The sequence below is a fragment of the Crassostrea angulata genome, chromosome 5 (genome assembly GCF_025612915.1).
Source record: "Crassostrea angulata isolate pt1a10 chromosome 5, ASM2561291v2, whole genome shotgun sequence".
Classification (NCBI taxonomy): domain Eukaryota; kingdom Metazoa; phylum Mollusca; class Bivalvia; order Ostreida; family Ostreidae; genus Magallana; species Magallana angulata.
Window position 1 is genome coordinate 46,449,313 of NC_069115.1, and position 18,831 is coordinate 46,468,143.

The 18,831-nt window shown below is 32.8% G+C and overlaps 1 protein-coding gene across 1 annotated transcript; it reads left to right on the forward strand.

Moving 5' to 3' along the window:
- The first annotated feature begins 1,099 nt into the window (after positions 1–1,099).
- On the forward strand, positions 1,100–13,519 carry LOC128183946 (uncharacterized). Its single transcript, XM_052853187.1, has 11 exons — positions 1,100–1,166; positions 4,278–4,359; positions 5,804–8,125; positions 9,188–9,311; positions 9,610–9,669; positions 10,135–10,247; positions 10,909–10,957; positions 11,640–11,765; positions 11,986–12,132; positions 12,413–12,424; positions 12,817–13,519. The coding sequence occupies exons 2-11, from the start codon at positions 4,324–4,326 to the stop codon at positions 13,017–13,019; spliced, it is 3,192 nt and encodes a 1,063-aa protein (XP_052709147.1). The 5' UTR covers positions 1,100–1,166; positions 4,278–4,323; the 3' UTR covers positions 13,020–13,519.
- The last annotated feature ends 5,312 nt before the right edge of the window (positions 13,520–18,831 follow it).

Here is an 18,831-nt window from a genome sequence, read left to right on the forward strand (position 1 = left end):
ACAAACAATGTGTTAACGTTTTCCCCTATAATCGATTTAAATTGTATATCATTGACATGTTCATTTTTATTTTAATTAAAAATCATCAAAATGTGACAGAAGCAATTAATAACTTGGTACAAATATTAAGGTCATGACACTGTCTTTTATATTATGTGCTATAAGACTGAAACACAAGCGGCTATATACATGTATATATATATATATATATATATACATTTGTAAGAAATAGTGGTACGAAAGTGTCAAGTGGATGGAATTATAGCGTGTTACATATTCAACTGGTAGCTTAACAATATTGAATAAATAGAAAATAAATAAAGTGAATGAAAAGAGTTTACAGTTTATTTATTTGAGGAATAATTAAGGAAACATTCTTTGAGTATTATGAGGTGATAATTTTGGTCGGGGCGGCGTGATCAAATCCAATAAAGCCCGAACCTGGGAAGGGCTTGAAGATAGATTTGATCACGCCCCGACCGAAATTATCATGCACCTCTAAATACTCAAAGAATGATTCCTTATTACTTATATTGATATAATTTTAAACCATCGTACGATTAAATATTTAAATATAAATAAGCAAACCCCGCTGGCGCCTCAACTGATTTGGCATCATTTGACTTTATGGGTTTTATAGTGCAAAATCGATTACTTTTGCAATTTTTTAATTGGAATTTCCGATATTTTCTTAAAGTTAGGTTCATAAGTTATGATAAACGTGTGATAAACGTCGTATTTAGAGGGCTTATTAAATTATTTGAATAATAATAAAAAATATTTTTGTTCATAATTTTATAAATTATAACGTTTCAGGTTATACTTACTGCATTATTGATTGCAAATGATAAAAACCGCAAAAAATAATTTACAGAGAAACGCAGAATGTTTTCTGCTTAATGTGAGGGAGTTTGGGTACTCGGGGATATATTATTTCTATAAGATAGTCGTAGTGGATACATTAATGCACTCGGAAATAGGTATAAATAAATTTATTGACTAATCTAAAAATATGAAACGCTTGGATATTTCCGAACTACATGTCCATGACGAATTTTTATATTTATCGTGATTACGTCAGTTCCCAAAACACAGGGCCACAAAATTGTACGGATACCGCTAATATTCGAAACCAAGATCAAGATGGATACCAAGAGTCGAGAGAAGTAAGTTGATTGTATTTATATAACATCTTATAGTGATGAAATTACACAGTCACTATCGAAAACATAGAAATGTATCTTATCAACCAAAGTATGATAATTTTGTGGCTTTGTTGAATTGTTTTATAGCTTTGTGAATTAATGACAAAATCATGAAATTGTTTATTTATAGTCATGGGGATTCCCACTTTCTATACATGGACGTTAATGTATTTTTTTTTTCTTGCAAAAGTCACAAGATATGTCAGTAGTATTTGAAAAAAACGCATAACCATGCGCCTATTACTCCACTCCTTCATAAACCGAATAAAGGGTATATCCTCCCCTCGTACTTGTAGAAAACTTGGAAGAAAATGTACTGTAATAAAAAGGTGTCAAGAAGAAACGAACCCAGAAGAATTGGGATACGTTTTCTTCAACGGACCAGTTTCATTTTCTCTTGGAGATGTACCCTTGTTAATGTACCCTTGTCATCTTTTTACAATCTTTACACATCGTAATGGAGTAATCGAGACTTTCGACAGTTGGTTATTTGATTTTGCCAGGGGGGTCCGAGGCAATACTTTTAATAATTTTTTAATGAATTTGAATTTTGCATGCCAATATCCCCCCCATATTTGTGCATGTACTTCCATTACGATGTGTAACTACCATTGAGAGATGACAAGCTTCCATAGACCCCTTCTCGATAACTGCAGTACTGCTCTCTTGCAGGGCAAAAGAAATATAGAATATCACACTGTTGTTTTGATCTCGGCCCTGGTATCAGCCCAAGCGTTCAATAAGCATGTCCATTACTTTAATCACTTAATTTTTACAGTCTAATCTCTGGTTTTCTAAGATTAAGTCTCATTCCATCTTTCTCTATATCCTTCATTATTTAAATATTGATTGATATTAAATAAAGCGTGCTATTTTTCTGAATACACAACCGTTGTGTAGGTTACCTCCCCTTGCTTAGATACATATCACTCTTTGGCGCTATTTTTGATATATTAGTTTTCAATTTTCAGCAATAAATAAAAATATTCAGACGTGTTAGGTGATGCTTTGTATTATTTATTTGTTATTCTATCGTTATTCTTCAAACTAGTCTGAATTTAAAGCAAAGATATTTGGGAATTAGCGATTCTAAATTTGAGGGCAATACACCCCCTTGACGACGGGCTTAGACAGATAAATATCAGCCCCGAGGGCGATACAGCCCTAGCTTCCAGTTGCTGTCTCACCTAGTCCAAAACACGTGTATCAGGGCTGATACACTACTAGGTATATGATATTATACTTTGTCGAAATTTCAGTAGGAAGATTAAATGACAAAAATGAAACAATTGACATCATATTTCACCAAACTATGTCATTTTGCCCTGCAAAAGAGAAGTACCACAGTTACCGTGAGGGGGTTAATTGACCTACCAGTACTTCCAACTCGCTAAAAGGAACTATACTTCATGCTATTCTCCCAGAGGACCATTTCTCGCCATTGCATTAAGTAAACTGTCAACATGTAAAAATATTTGAAAAAGAACATAACAATAATGCACTGTTGAGAAATTGCACTTCGCAATAATAATGAGTTGCACACCATTATAGTATATATATATTCCAGACTTCCAAAATGAAAAAAAAAATTTAAAGATTAAAATTATACAATTTTTTCCTCGCTAACTGGAATAGAGTCCTGCAGTGTGTGAGTCTATATGTACCAGGTGAATGTGTTATAAGTTTTTCATGTTGGACTAGAGGAAAAAAAAGTATTAAAAACATGTTAAATGCATGTTAGCAAACAGATAAAATTCTCGTTTCTCTTTTAAACAGAGTTGTCCAAATCTTTTTGACATATTAGTATATACCATTTTTGAAGAAGTTTTCTCGTTATGTCACAAATGAGATAATTTTATTACTATGCCCTGAAAATTGCTGAATAACACCGGAAACAGTTATATTGCCCTCCCGGAAACAGTTATATTTCACAGGAAATAGTTATATTGCCCTCCCGAAACTGTAATATCACCATCGCGTGCACGAATTCTGCATATTAATTACGTCGGGTTCGAAATTCAACGAGCCAGTTGCTAAGCAAACGTACTATAGTCTGTCCCAAGATATTTATGCTGCATATTTGAACGGTTTTTAATAAAAATACACATACCTGTGACTGAAGTGCAATTAAAATCGATGAAAGGGAAAATTCCCAAGATAACTTCATTCACACATTATCATTTATCCCTCGTAAAAATTCACAGGAACAAAAACAGATTTCCTACGGAGATTTATAATGGGGAATGTTGACATCTTTTCTCCATTCGGAAATACTCGGGACACCTCGCGCAATTTTTCAACGTTATCATCCGGGCGTCTTCATCTCCTTGGCAATGGAAAAACCTCGTAGACTTTTTATTTTTAGCCGTGTACTGATACCCGACAAGCTAGAGGGGGCGTTTCAAAGGGGAAATCTTGGGATTTTTTCATACTATTGAATGAACATTGTCTGAACCAAGAGGTATTTATAAATATTGAATAATTTAAGAAAATTTGCGGCAAAAATATCTTGGGACAGACTATAAACAGATCCACGAATTTTCAACATGTCAGGCCAACGTCTGCGGTTTGTTCATCTAAATTCAGATGAACTCGATAGTTTAATTAATGAAAAAATTCGGCAAATACGACAAAAGTGATAAACTCAAGCGTGAGTGTTTTAAAAACATTTGCCTCTGCTTTGTGAATTAAATAAATATGTTGATAACCCGAGTTTGATTTGTTTAAAAATGTTATATAACATATATTACATGTCTTCTCGTACGACAATACCAGAATATTTGTCCCTCGGTGACAGGAAAGCCCTGGAGTGTTATGTCGCCCTCTGCCTTCGGCATCGGGCGACATAACACTCCAGGGCTTTCCTGTCACCTCGGGGCAAATATTCTGGTATGTCGCCCTCGAAGCCATGTAATATATGTATAATAAAACATGATGAAAATATGAATATGTTTCTTTGAGTGTGATTTTGTTCAAAGTTTTGACTTTTTTTCAAAAAAAAAAGTGGGAGAGGGCAACATAATTTATTGCAACTGCATGACTGTAATATAGACTTTTTTTTATTTTTTACAGAAAAATTTACAAAGTATGTTCTAAACAAGTACTAAGATAATCCAATATGGTTTACAGTGAGGAACGTGATAGCCTGTTGCAGGTCAGTGTCATTATATTCAGCTTTGTTACCTAATTATTGGTGACACATTGAACATTATATATACTAAATTATATATATATAACTAAACTTTGACCTGTGCGTGCACGGGTTGACATTGCATATCGGACATTTAGAAATAGGTACATCGACACACCTTATTATTGACATTTACATAACAAAGCTATAAGCCTACAATAATGCTATTAATTTCATTACACTTTCCTTAGTTTGAATAACCTAACTGTGTCTCGGGAAAGGCCCCTCCCTTATACCCGTAAAGTAACACAAAATTGCAGAATCGCTCCGGAACGATTTTGGAGAAAGTTAATGAATGATGTTGCCTTGAAAATAACAGTCAAATACATCACAACAAACCTTTTTGAGACTGCAAAAACCTTTCACCTAAAATTTTAATCCATAGAATGGAAGAACTCAACACCTTTTCACCAACGTACATGTATATTCTTTGTAAAACTGGGTCTGTAGGACATTATTCACTTTTACAATAAAACATATTCTATCTTCACTCTCCTAACAAATATAATGTAACTTTTGTGCATGTAATCAAATATTTTTTGTCATCACGAAGATGATAGTAAGAGCTTAGTTGAAATGTATATTTGTTATTTTATACTTTCTCTCATAAGAAATCATTAATTTATATGAACAGAATATATAGCAAAAGTCCAATGAAAATTTACCTGTATTTGTTACAATGTATTATTATTTCTGAGTTTATTCATGCAGATGTGTAATTATGGAAACATAAACTAAAGATCCCGTTAGCCGCGGTTAGCATGAATGTATTGCGCAAGCACAAGACTGTAAAATCCAAAAAATCCAGGCGATTTCCGGGATTTTTTTAGGAATTTTCGTTGATTATTAATTAGCGAAGCTTAACTGAGAAAAAATAAAAACAAATTGGTAATCTTCAAGTACCAGTGATGTTTAAAATATATAAAACAAAAGACAGTATTCTTCCGATTTCTCGGTATTAAAGACTAAAAATTGGAGTCTATTATTTTAATATAGTAGTATAGATACATTGATTTTATTTTAAATACTCTAACCTTAATATAGAGCTAGCTGTTTTAAATCTCCCCCATTTTCTCATCAAATGTCATCAGATTGTGAAGTGAAAAATATTTATGCAAACTGTTACTTTAAATGCTAGTGCAAAGTTTTTTAACTGTAAAGAAATTCGTTATAAAAGTGTTAAATTTCTTTATTATTCACCTCTACAGGACTCAAAATCAGTTCGCTGTATCTGTTAAACGTTATATCCGAATTCATTATAACCATTAAATTTTGCTAAGTTTTGTTATGCCGTTGTTTGGTGCATTTAATTTTAATTAGATTGACACAAATTTTACCATTGACCCCCACCCCCTTAAAAAAATATAATTGAAAGAATATAACTGATCAGAAGGTTCTTCTAATTCAGGCAAGCCAAAGGGATACACCTTTTGAAACTCGCAATATTAATGATCTAATCGGTGATGGGAGTGACATGATATCCAGAAGCCGGTCTGTCATGGAGGGAATAATAAAACACACAAGTGGAGATTTGGAGCCTGCTTTTGAAAGAGATACAGACCCTGCATCAATAGATTTGAAAGCTTCCATTGAAGGAGATGAACTGCTGACAAATAAAATTGAGAATTCACATCCGTCAGATCAGATTCATATTCTGTGTTTTAAATCTCAAATTCCTAAGAAAAAGCTCGAAAAAATTGCTGCATTATCTATTCATGAGAATAACTTGGGTAATAATGATAGCCCCAAACTAATAGAACTTTTGTCATTATTAGAAAACGAAGATAAACCCATCGTAGCATTATATAATATGATCAGATGGACTAATTGCCCACAAGATGTAATAAAATCTCTAAAAATGCTCAAATATTCTGATGTTACCATTGGTATGAGATATTTAGATGTATCGTTTTATTCAGGCAATAAGACGAAAAACTTGTCTAAATATATGACTCTTTTTGAGGTTAATGTAAGTTCTCTGAATAAAAGCATAACATTAAAATGTCCAGGTGATGATATTGAAGATGTTATAAAAGAAAATGTCAGTAGTAATACAATTCATAAGGCTGAGCTCTATCGAGTGGATTCTAGCTGTAAAACAAGGAAACTACCCAAGGGATATCTAAAACTGTACCAAGCCAGGAATAAGTTAGAGGAAGAAAACCAAAATGAAGAAGCAAAACATAGTAGACAAATATCAGGAAAGAAAAAGGAACAAGAAAAACAAAAATCAGCAGTTAAAAAGATCGATTCAGAAATAAAAAAGGAAAAAGTCTCGATAATATCAATTGCATTATATGGAAATTCGGAGGACTGGCCAATGATGGTGGTAAAGAAAGCATCAAGTACGGCAGTTCCGCCTTTGACGAGACCCCCTCTGTTTTCTATTTGTGAAAGCAAGCGACTTATGAGAGAAGATGTTGGTCTACAGTTTACAAATACTGAAGTGGCATTGCCTTTCTTGACAATGGTTCTGAAGGAAATTCTGCCAAAGAAGCTTCATTTTCATCAAAAAGCTGCACCAGATCGTATTCACATGCCTGATGACTGCCGATTTGAACATTTATCATTGTTTAAACATTTTGGCATGTCTCCCTTAGTCAACATTTACAGTTATCCCATATCTTTTTTACAGGATTCCGAAGTGGATAGCATGATGGAGAATAACTTTAACCGTCTCGCATCGTTTAAGGATTGGCCTTTGAGCGCGCCTGTGTCTGCATTGCGTCTTGTGGACTCAGGATTTTATTTTGATGTTCAACGGAGGGAAGTAGCTTGCTATTCTTGCAGGCTTCTTATTGAAATGGGGGATCTAAGTTCTGAACTTCGAAATGACACTGTTTTAAACATGCATCTAAGATTGTCTGAAAACTGTCCTCATGCTCTTCAGCAGAAACGAGAGAAAGAGCAATCAGGTGGTTTCTTATTTCCTTTCCTTAGACCCAAAAGTGAAATGGACAGTACTTTGTTAAACACCGCAAGTGCCATTCAAAAGGATTACATTCAAAATCCATTGCCAGAGATCAATCGTCTAGAAATAAATGAGAAAAACATCTCCAATTCATCATTCAATTTTAACTCCCAAAATGAGATGCCTAATCGAACTGCTAAAAAGAACTTTAGCATTTTTGAGAATGTTGCAGATTCAAAAACAGGGGACAGTGGGTTTGGTTCACAATCAAATTTTGGTAACTCAGTAGGGAGCATTGCTAAGGCTTCAGGTTTCCCTATTCAGACAGAGACCCCTGATTCACTAAGCTATATGCCAATATTAAGCGAAAGTAACCTTCAGCCTAGTTCCTTGTTTGGGGATCCCATTAGCTCATCTTCTATTTTAAAAGAGGAAGAAATTTCTCCAAGCCAAGCTATAACGGCGAATGAAACCAGCGAAAAACAGGTATCTCCCATCGTTAGTACCACACTGCCCGAGGAAGACCAGTCCTACTCCATTAGACACCATGAGTACAAAACAGTAGAAGCAAGACTCAGGACCTACTCCAACTGGCCACTGAACGACAAACAAAGCAAAGAGGATTTGGTGATGTGTGGGTTCTTTTATACAGGGCAGCAAGATATAGTCCGCTGCTTTTCCTGTGACATTGGACTGGCAGAGTGGGATGAAACGGACAATCCGTGGTCAGAACACGCAAGACATTCACCTCACTGCAAATACCTCAAAAAGATGAAAGGCCAGGATTTCATTAACCATGTACAACAGGATTGGAGAAAGGTCTGTATAGTTTTGTTTTATTTATTTATACAGGTGACACTCTATGGCTCGAACTTCGATCTCTCGAAGTTCTTGATCTCTCGAAGTGAACTCACGGTCCCGATTTTTTGATCTCTCGAAGTTCTTGATCTCTCGAAGTGAAACCTGGGTCCCGTTATACATATTTCATTGTTTTTCACTCTTGATAACTCGAAGTGGTTGCTGTGTATACACGCGGCCGATCAAGCATATAATTATAGCTCTGCATGGACCTTACCTGGATGGTTGAGTGAACTCCTGGGGGCTAGCGAGGTAGAGTTAATTGGTTGATTACGTAAGTGACACTACCCCTTGCTTCATTCAAAGGGTAGATAGGTAATTTGTAACTGATCTATTTATTTCAATAACTTATAAAGTTCGGTAAACTGCTCTTTATTGAAAATATTCTAACGTAATGATTAAGAAAACATAATATGCTTAAAAGTGCTTAAAAGTGAAAAAATACACTTAAAAACCACACAACTAAGATCTGTATAGTTGAAATTGAAGTAATGTAGCAGAAAATACAATTGAAATCATGTCAGACTATCTTTCCATGTTATAAATATAAATTTCCGGCTACTTTAATTTTAGAACCAAAAATGACCGGAACAAAAATTTCTGGATTTTTAAAAATTTTCGATCTCTCGAAGTTAAATCATGGTCCCATGAAGTTCGAGTTATCGAGATTCACCTGTAAATTGATACAAGTGCACACAATTGTATTTGTTTTGATAATGATTTCTCATCTTGTTGATTTACATGTAAATGCATTATTGTAATTTAGAGATTGGCAATAATTTATAGAGCAATAAACAAGTACTTGTAATTTTAATGTTATGATAAAGAACAAATTGCAGGTGGAAATTACAATATGATTTATAAGTATGTATGAAAACTTTTCCCAAACTTTTGGAATGCACCTTCACAAAAAAAGAGTTTGTTAAGAATACATGGTGACAAAAAGTAAAACATTATGTGATTTGAAAAATGTATATATATATGTGGGTTAATCCTGTAATAGATTTTTCTCTTGATCTTTAGATCTACAATCCAAAAACTCCGGATATGCAAAATCTGAGTAAAAGATTTGAAACATTTACAAATTGGCCAACAACAAACACCCAAACTCCAAAACAAGTAGCAGAAGCAGGATTCTATTTCACAGGTAAGATGATGCAAATAGAATTGAATAAAGTTTATAGTGTATGAATAACTTTTTTCCCTGTTGAAATGTTAGCTTATAATAGAATTAATTGCTTGCATATTATTAGTTTTAAAAAATTCCTATATATTTATGATGATGTCCACAAAACTTTTAACTTTGGATGTGAAAATGAAAACTGGTTTGTTACAGAACTGCATGAATTTTCTACGGTTTTTATGTAGATGTATGCATATGAATACAATAATGTATCTCTACAAGCATTTGATATTACATACATAATATTTATTCAAATTTACAGGTGAAGAGGATGCTGTGCGTTGTCACTACTGCGATGGTGGATTACGAGAATGGGAACCAGGTAAAATCATTGGGGATCTTCAAAATCACACTACTCTTCAGTCATTTTATTAAGTCATTTACTAGTAAACTTGATCCCTCTATAATTCCATAGGGCATAAAAATGGAGGCATATTTGTTTTATTTCGGTATTTCAAATGTTGTATTTTGTGCAAGTTATTTAGTACAGTCAGAATAAACAACTCATTATTCAACTTGGATAATTCAAGTGTTAAAATTGAGGGGTTTGTATAATGTTCTGGTGACCATTATAACCCATGGGCCTCTTGTTGTTGACTTGTAAACACCAATGTACAGCTTGTCTTTATCTTGAGACTATATCCTTCCCCAACTACAGAAAAAGCAGAATGATGCTGATACATGTATTGCCCAAATCTGCACATGTAAGCTAGGTACATGTAATTGGGATATATGTCCATAATTCTCTGTATTGGTGAAATAAGCATGTCCTTTTACCCCTTGCTAGGTGATGATCCATGGACTGAGCATGCCCGTTGGTTCCCTTTCTGCAAGTTTGTGATGAAGATCAAAGGCATCCAGTTTATTGAGGAAATACAGCAGAGATACATGTATGAGACGGTGAGTGTCTAAATTCACTTTAATTCAGAGTACGATAACCTGATAGTGGTCAATATTCAATGACAAAATGTTAGATTTAATTAAATGCCATAGTTGCCTGTTATCATGTATATTTTTACATTTCTGAATTCTTATTTAATTATGTGACCCGTGTGTCAGATGGTTGTTCTTTGTTTCTTTGCTGTGTTTGTCTGCTCTGTAAATTGCTTAATGCCAATACTGCAAATGTTTAACATGTTTAATATATCTAGTACATGTCTTGTACCTTAGAAGCAATAAATCATGAGAAATATGACACAAAATAACAAGAATATGTCCATGATATCTAAGATGTCAAACTGAAGATATTTTTAAGGTGAAATATTGATACTGATTGATAGGAGTTTATTGAAATGACCTTTGATACAAGGTCTTGTTAAATAGTTGTGGTCAATCAGCTATAAGGTCATGGTCATTCAGCTATAAGAAAAAATCTGTATAATAAGTGTGAAAAGTATATGAAATAATTACTGTTTCAGTAAATGGTATTTTGGCGTATATAACATTTTTAGCACAAAAATAGCTGACTATTGCATTGTTTTGCTTTCTTCTTTCTTTCCTTTCCTTTCTGAAATAAATTTATATATGCCTAAGGAGGCGATGTTGATGTTATTTTTTACAGGGAGCTGGTAATCTAGATTCTCCTCCAGCATCAGGATACAATGTCTCGGGTAGGAATTAATTGTTTTCAGCAAAAATTGATTTTCAGTTGAAGATTACTGCCTCTTAAATATATTTTTAGAGAAGTGTTAACAGGATTGCTCTATTGTGTGACTTTTAATCAGCGTTGCAAACCCTGGGCAAGTCAAGCATATGCTTTCTGACTGTTGGGCCAACTCATTGAATATTCCAGGTACTCATGAATAATTCATGACCAAATCTTATTGGCTTCCTCACACTAGCATGAAGGAATTTTCACCAATTATTTCTAATGCTTTGCATGCATCATTTATCAACGGATGATCATTTTCATGCTGCCAATTGAAACACTAAAGAGTAGGTCTCTCATCAGTGATTGATGTTCATAAAAATATTCATGAAATGATAAAAGTTCAATGAGTGTGCCCTTATTCAGTTAGCTAGCTTCTACGAGACTAATCCAGGGTTTTCCGATGATGATCTTTTTATACTTGTTGATAAATTATTAGGCTATAGCTGGATTACATTTATACTATGTTACCATATTTTCTGTATGATGTTGGCTGTAGTGGAAGTTTATGATTAAAAATCAAACTTTGAAAAGGGAGAGCAGTTCTGTTTGTAATGCTAAAGGTTTGATTAATTTGCTGATTTACAGTGCCAGGTGATTTAGTTGAGTGGTTGATTATAATATTGTGTGTATGTTCATGTTAGGCAAAGCCAAGCCCTCAGAGGAAGACAACAATCCACTCAACTCTCCAGCAGCTCAAAGTGTACTAGGCATGGGATACTCCAAGGTCAAAGTTCAATATGTCATCGATAAATTTGTGGCAGAAAAAGGTAGATTTCGTTTGATGTTCACTTCTTACTTTTTTTTATTTTTGTTAATTTGAAAATTTGGTTCAAACTTTGGGCAACATTCATTATTGTTACTTAGAAAAGTTCAGATTTTAAGGTTTAGTGGTATTCTGAGGAATAATTCTTCATTGACTAAAGTTTTCGAAAGAGAAACAGAGTGTATCATAAATTGATACATAATTGTATCTGGTATTTACTGTAGGTCACAGTAAGTTTGATGCTGGTGAATTGTTAGTCATTCTTTTGGATATGGAGGATAGTGGAGAAACTTTTCCCCCTGAAACATCAGCTCAGTCAAGTACTTCAAAGCAGACCTCCAAACTCCCAGACATTTACAAAGCAGACTCAGGTGTGTAAATTCCAAAAATACTTATATGAACATTTCAAAGCCGCTGATATTGTGGGTTTCAAAAGTGTATCATTGACCAAACTCGGAGAGAGGAGGACTTCATTTGTTGATAAAGGCTTTGTTAACTCAGTCCTATTCTTTAATCATTAAGTAAACACTTTTTTATTGATTTATTGTAAACATGTATACAAATAATGATTCCCTAGACATTTAGGGAGAATAAATGAAGTGAATGATAGAAAGTATCCTGTACTAATTATCTTTTTTGTTATTATTTCAGAGAGTGACTCGGGTAAGGCATTTGGCATTTACACTATGAGATTTTTTTTTTGGGGGGGGGGGAGGAAGGGGAGGTGGATTACATAAAGTCATCTCAATTTGAAGGTGTAGAAAAAAAATTATCTAAGGATTAAGATATTGAAAATAAATTATGGAAAGAAGTAGTACATGTACTTGGTTCTTGAAAAATTACGGGGAAAAAAAATTATCATAGTTTATAATCATAATGATTGAAATGAAATTCTTAAACTCAAATAAGACCCCACCCCACCCCCTTAAAAAAAACTAACAAACCTTGCAGGAATTATTAATCAATGTCTGTAAATAGCTAGAGCCTATGTATAGAAAACAAAGTGAGCTTCCAGTTGAAGTATGTTCATCGATCTTATTATATATTGTTAACAGATGTTGATCCAGAAGTCATTGAGGAAGAAAACCAAATGTTAAAAAAGCAACTCCTTTGTATAAAGTGTGAGCAGGCTGAGAGAGTCATAGTGTTCACTCCCTGTGGACACAGGCTGGTGTGTAAGGCCTGCGCCGACCCGATGAAGAGGTGCATCAAGTGCAGGAAGAAGATCCAGAAAAAGGTCAAGACATTCCTTTGTTGATACTGACCACCCATTGACAAGTTTTCATCAAGTTGCATGAAACAGAAGGAATAAAAAAATGAATTCCAAGGAAGCTGGAATAGATAGATCTAGCTGGTGAAAGCAGTTGCATGCAATCTACATACCCTGTTATTAAGTAGATTGTGAAAGACATATAGCTCCAAGGTAAGAACATGGGAGGACTTTAAGAAGTGTCCTTTGGTCAGTATGGTACTACGACTTATTCAGAATCTGTTGATTTTTTGTGCTTACATTGTTTTTATTGACAAGTAAATTGTGTTTGTTCTGGACTCTCAAAGGCTGATACTCCTGCTTTGTGTGGGATTATGAGTGCAGCCTTGTAATACTAAGTATCAAGATTGTGTCAGGTTTTATCTTGTAAATCATCATCTTTGCAGCTTGTCAACAAAAACATTGCAAGTACTCCACCATGAAATACAAACATTTTGTTTGATAAAATTGAAGTCATAAGACGTGTCAAAAAAAAAGCGTTGCAAGTTCTCTACCTTCTGTTTGATAAATTTGAAGTAATATGACATGTGTCACGTGTCCAACGGGTTGCAACATCAATTAAGTGGTCTTGGGTTATCTTTCTGAAGAAATTATGGCTGATGTTATAGTGTATAAAGTACAATTATGGGTACTAGATACAATTAGAAGCAGAATGTTCTCCTTTGCATGGATATCACAGCAACAAGATTAATTTTGTCCCAAATGTTCCAATTTACTTATTTTGAAAATGTAAGAAGAGAGTATGTACCGGTAGGAATGGAGTACTGGTTAAACAAAATCATCAAGGTTAAATATTTTTTTCAGATATTTTAAGACTTAGAAGATATACAATATATACATACAAACACAACTGTGACAAAATTCATTTGTGAGATGAAAATTAAAAACATTCATTCTATATATCCTATTTGTAATTTTTTTCTTAAAAAAATGTTCTGTTCAGTATACGCATATTTCACTATCAAATGATAGTTAAAATGGTTAAATCGTGTTATCCTGAACTAGGTGACACTGAAAAAAGACTTATTATTCTTAGGATTTACTGAAATACTCATACTATTCACCCATGTTTAGATCAATTCAAAAAGAGATTCAATGCCAAAAATATCCAGCAATGTTTTACATATATCTCAATTTCAGAGAGAGTACCTAATCAAATTCTTCCACCACAGTGGTGGCATGTACAAACAACTTGATTTAGTGATTTGTTGAAATGATTTAATAAGTGGTGTAATCTGATAGAGTCAAATTTAAATCTTGAATTTTTATATTAAAATTCAATTTTGCAACCTGACCAATGATGTACAGGTACATGTAGCATTGTTTTTTTTTCTTAATCTTTAAGAGATTTAGGGTGCCTTGGATATTTAGATGATTTGACTCCTCACTAAATCTGGTTAAGAGGCAAGTCCAAATATTCTAGCCATCAGGCTGAATTGAATTGATTCAACTTGTACATATAAAGCTTTCAATCTTGTGGTTTAATGGAAAGGAAGCAAAAGCAATGGAAGCTTAATATACCAGTAGGCTGTTGGAGTATAACATTAGTTACCAGACCAGTATTCTATGGAGGACATTATCTGATTGGTTCTAGACAATCACATATCAGGGCAATAATATTTCATATTTCCCTGCTGTCATCACATTTTTTTATCAATACTATTTTAGCCTTGATTAATTTCCCAAGAGAAATAATTTGCTCAACAAAAAGTCACATGAGTATGATATTTGATTTGGATTTGTAATAGTTCATTAACCATGTTAACCTGAGAATGATGATTTTTTTTTAATTCATATATCAGAAAACTATATGTTTATAATTGAAAACAGAAGAGAGAAAAAAAATTGACAAAAATATTTTTGCATTTTTCCTTCATTTAATTAGTAAGTAGGCAAACTATATTTGCATTTTCTTTCCTTTAAAGATCATGCATTAATGGCATGGGTGTTTGAGATTCTGTAAAACAAGTAATTTAACACTTCTTTTTTATTGAATGGCTGGTCTTGGTAAATATTGCTGTGATATCTGGAAGTATTTATAACCTGATCATAACCCATTTATCATGTTTGCAACTTGTGTGATACTATTTGTCCTCATTTGTTTTAACATATTTAATAAATATACCTGAATGGAAATGAAAATACAGATTCTGAATAAGTTGTCAGACATTGGGAGGAGTTAGTGGAGTGGAGCGTGTGGATGTTGAGTAATCAGTATAATATTTGAGGCAGAGAGTTTTGAACAATGTCACTTGTCAAAAACTTGATTGTATGAACTTGGTTGATTATAATCATAATTTTTATTTACTTGATTCAAGTTTGTGAAAACTGAAAAGTAAACACATGAAAAATGGGTTTTGATTTGTTTGATCACACAAATGTATAGAATGATATTCACTATTTACAATGTTTTAAAAGAAAAAAAACAACTATATAAACAGAGTGAATGGTTTATATGAAGAAAAAGGATGCAGGTACAAGAATGTATAATAGGAAGACTTTGTTGGCTTATATTGGATGTCAATATTAAGTGTGAATTAAAATCTTTGTTTTTAATCTTGGAGAAAATTTCAACACATACAAATGTATCGATGGAAAGGAAAAGCTTGTTTTTCCGAAGTTTATTTTTGTGCTGAGTATTGTTCTAGATAACAATCGTGTTAATTCTTATACCTATAGTCACTGTACTGTTGATTCAATGATGTCAATATGGAATGTTCTCAAAGAAATGTAAGTGTCACTTAATATTTATAGTACAATATATTTTGATAAAAATAGACAGTGATCATGTTTTTCATATTTACCTAGCTATGTCATATATGCCAATTTAAAGTTATCTGGTAGTGTCAGAAATATATGCATTTCAGGGATGCATGTCAACCATTGACCATGGTCAGGAACTGTTATTTTTACACAGAATATTACTTGATGTTGAATTTATTCAACAACATTAACATTATTAAAATGTTCCATTCACATATCAAAATGTACAGAACTCTAGTCATTTGGAAATATGCATCAGTTTATATAAGGTGCTTGGACATTGTTACAATTGTGTACCTGTATATATACCATTTTGTTTATATTACTGTGATTGTATTATATTTTCCCTTTACGTTTTGTACCAATTATTATGGTACTACCTGGTATATGCAGAGTTTTATTTATTTCTTCCTTTATTTTTTTTTTATTTTTATCTTACAATGTCCTATAATGCCATATAAATAGTATGCTTCAGTATTGTTGCATTATTATTTATTGGTATAATGCGTATTTTTTGTGAGTCATCATTTTTGGGTTGGACTATGAATTTATTACCTGTGCTTTATGCAGATGTTATATTTTGGCACAAAAATAAAGTGCATACTATTTTGTTGCATATGACATGTATTAATCATAGGGAATGATTTTGGATTTGTGCTATTTAATTATCACAAAGTAAATACTAGCCTTATAGAGCTTAGTAAAACTGTGTAATATACTTGTTTTGTATGTGTTAACAAAATGTCTTAAAACATTATAATTCAGTATTTTGTCTTTATTAATAAATTTCAAAAATAAAAAATTGCTTTTTGGATTTTATAATATAAAAGACATCACAATCAAAGAACTTGTTGGTTTCAATGTCAGATTCTTGTATGGAAACACAAACAAAAGAAATAATTTGAACAAACTTTGTGTAAACCATATTTCCCTGTTTAGTTAAAGAAGCAAATTAGATCTCTTCTTTTAAAATTGTGAAATTCATGACCTTGGGACAAGGGTTTTTGTGTCAAGGTGTGATTGTTAATACATGGAAAACTCATTAATATTTCTGAATAAAAAAAATTTTTCTCTACTTTTCACAAATTTGTGAAGTATTTTATTGTTTTCAATTAGTGTGGGTGTAAGTTTTTCCAGGGGGTAAGGATAAGCAGTTTTAAAACTAAAATTCATTGAGATGGTGATCACCTCAAAAAATCCTATTTTGATCAAGGGAATAAGGATTAAAAGCATATTAGAGAACTTTGCTTTTACCTTAAACCACTGACTTAAAAATTTAGTTAAAGAGCATTGCTCGTGCTCTATATAACAAGTGATCGAAGAATTTAGTACAGTATAATAAAGGCAGACAATGCCAAGGGGAGTAATATTGGTGTCCATATAACCTAGCGATCTGTTATGACCTTGACCTTTTACCTAGAAGCTTAATCCAAGGTCACTAGACACTTCTTGCCTACATACATCCTTTTGGTTAAGCATGCACAAGATTATGTCAAGAGGAGAGAAATTGTTGTTCAAAATTGGATTTGAAATAGATCTGATATTACCTTCACCTTTGACAAAAATTGGTTCAAAGTCACTGTACTGGACATCAGCATTCTTTTAGTATGAGCCAGATAGGGCCAAGGGGAAATAATATAATGGACCAGTTAAGCAGTTTTACAGAGGTCGTATGACTGGCTTTTGCGCTAGAAACAGATTTTTTCTTCTATTCATAAACACTGGGTGTGTGGTTTTTTGTTTTGTTTGTTTGGTTTTTTTTTTTTGGTTTTTTTTTTTTTTTGGGGGGGGGGGGGGGGGGGGGTAAATATAAGCATAGGAGAAAATATAGGGTCATGACAAGGATTTTGCATGTTTAAGCTTGTCTAAGGTCAGTGGACATCTTTAATCCAAAGACAATCATACTTTGCTTAAAGGAGAGAAAGTTTTTAGTATATTCCAGACAATTTAAGTTGGGTTGACCCAAAGGCAGGTAGGCAGACAAGGCTAGCCACTATATTTAGAGCAGTCACATAGAAGGCCACTGTAAACGCACTCCATTTTATCGAATAATTGATTTAAAGAGGTTCGTTCCTCTGTTTTCGGGTAGCCATTTTGGGTCACCTCTACTCTAGAAATTATACATCATATATTGGTTCTACTTATAAATTCAAATTTTATAATGCCAATTAAACTATTTTAAATAAAATAGTAAAGGAAAAATTACATATTTACAGAGTTTAGTTTGGGAATATATTTTGTGACGGAAGGATTTTAAGAAGAAAATGAACATTTTTCATAACTCAGTTGTTCTAGAGTACCGTTACTTTAGCTTCCTTTTTTTCAGTAAAAACAAAATTTTCAGATAGTCTGTGCATTATGATATCTTTATTTTGTTACAAAAAACATAAGTTTACAATTTTTCAATATTTCTATTGACACATATTGGTAAATTTAACTTATATTTCATAAAAGTCAAGGAAAAATGAATCCCATTTTTTTGCCTAAAATCAGCTTAATTATTTCATGCCATATCTCAAATTTTACATAATAGACCCATTCTTTTTGTTTTATTTTCTGAAATTTTAAGATTTTTCTGACAAGTTTATCATAATTTGAGAAAAAGTTTGAGACTTTTAAATAATTTCATTACATGTTGAATTGGTAATGGATAAAAATAGCATTTTATCAGTGCAAAAAGGCGAAAATATCAATTAGGTGAAGAAATTGTAACATTTTTCGTTATGATAATTTAAATTTTATTTATTTTAAATAATATAAATTTGTATTTGATGCCATGGTTCATTCCGATAATAAAATACAGAGGTAAAAGCGTTTTATTTGCAATCTGCACTTTCAGTGCAGAAAGGTCATATTTAATACACCCTAGCGACAAATGAAGCATATAGACCCCAACATTTTGTTTTGAATTTTGGTTAAGCTATATATGTGTGTAGATTTTGAAAAAATAATTTAGAAAAAAACTTTAAGACTTGATCGCAGGATCCAACGTCCTTAAACAATGCAATGCTTTCTTTGGTGTTTCATGCGAGATAAC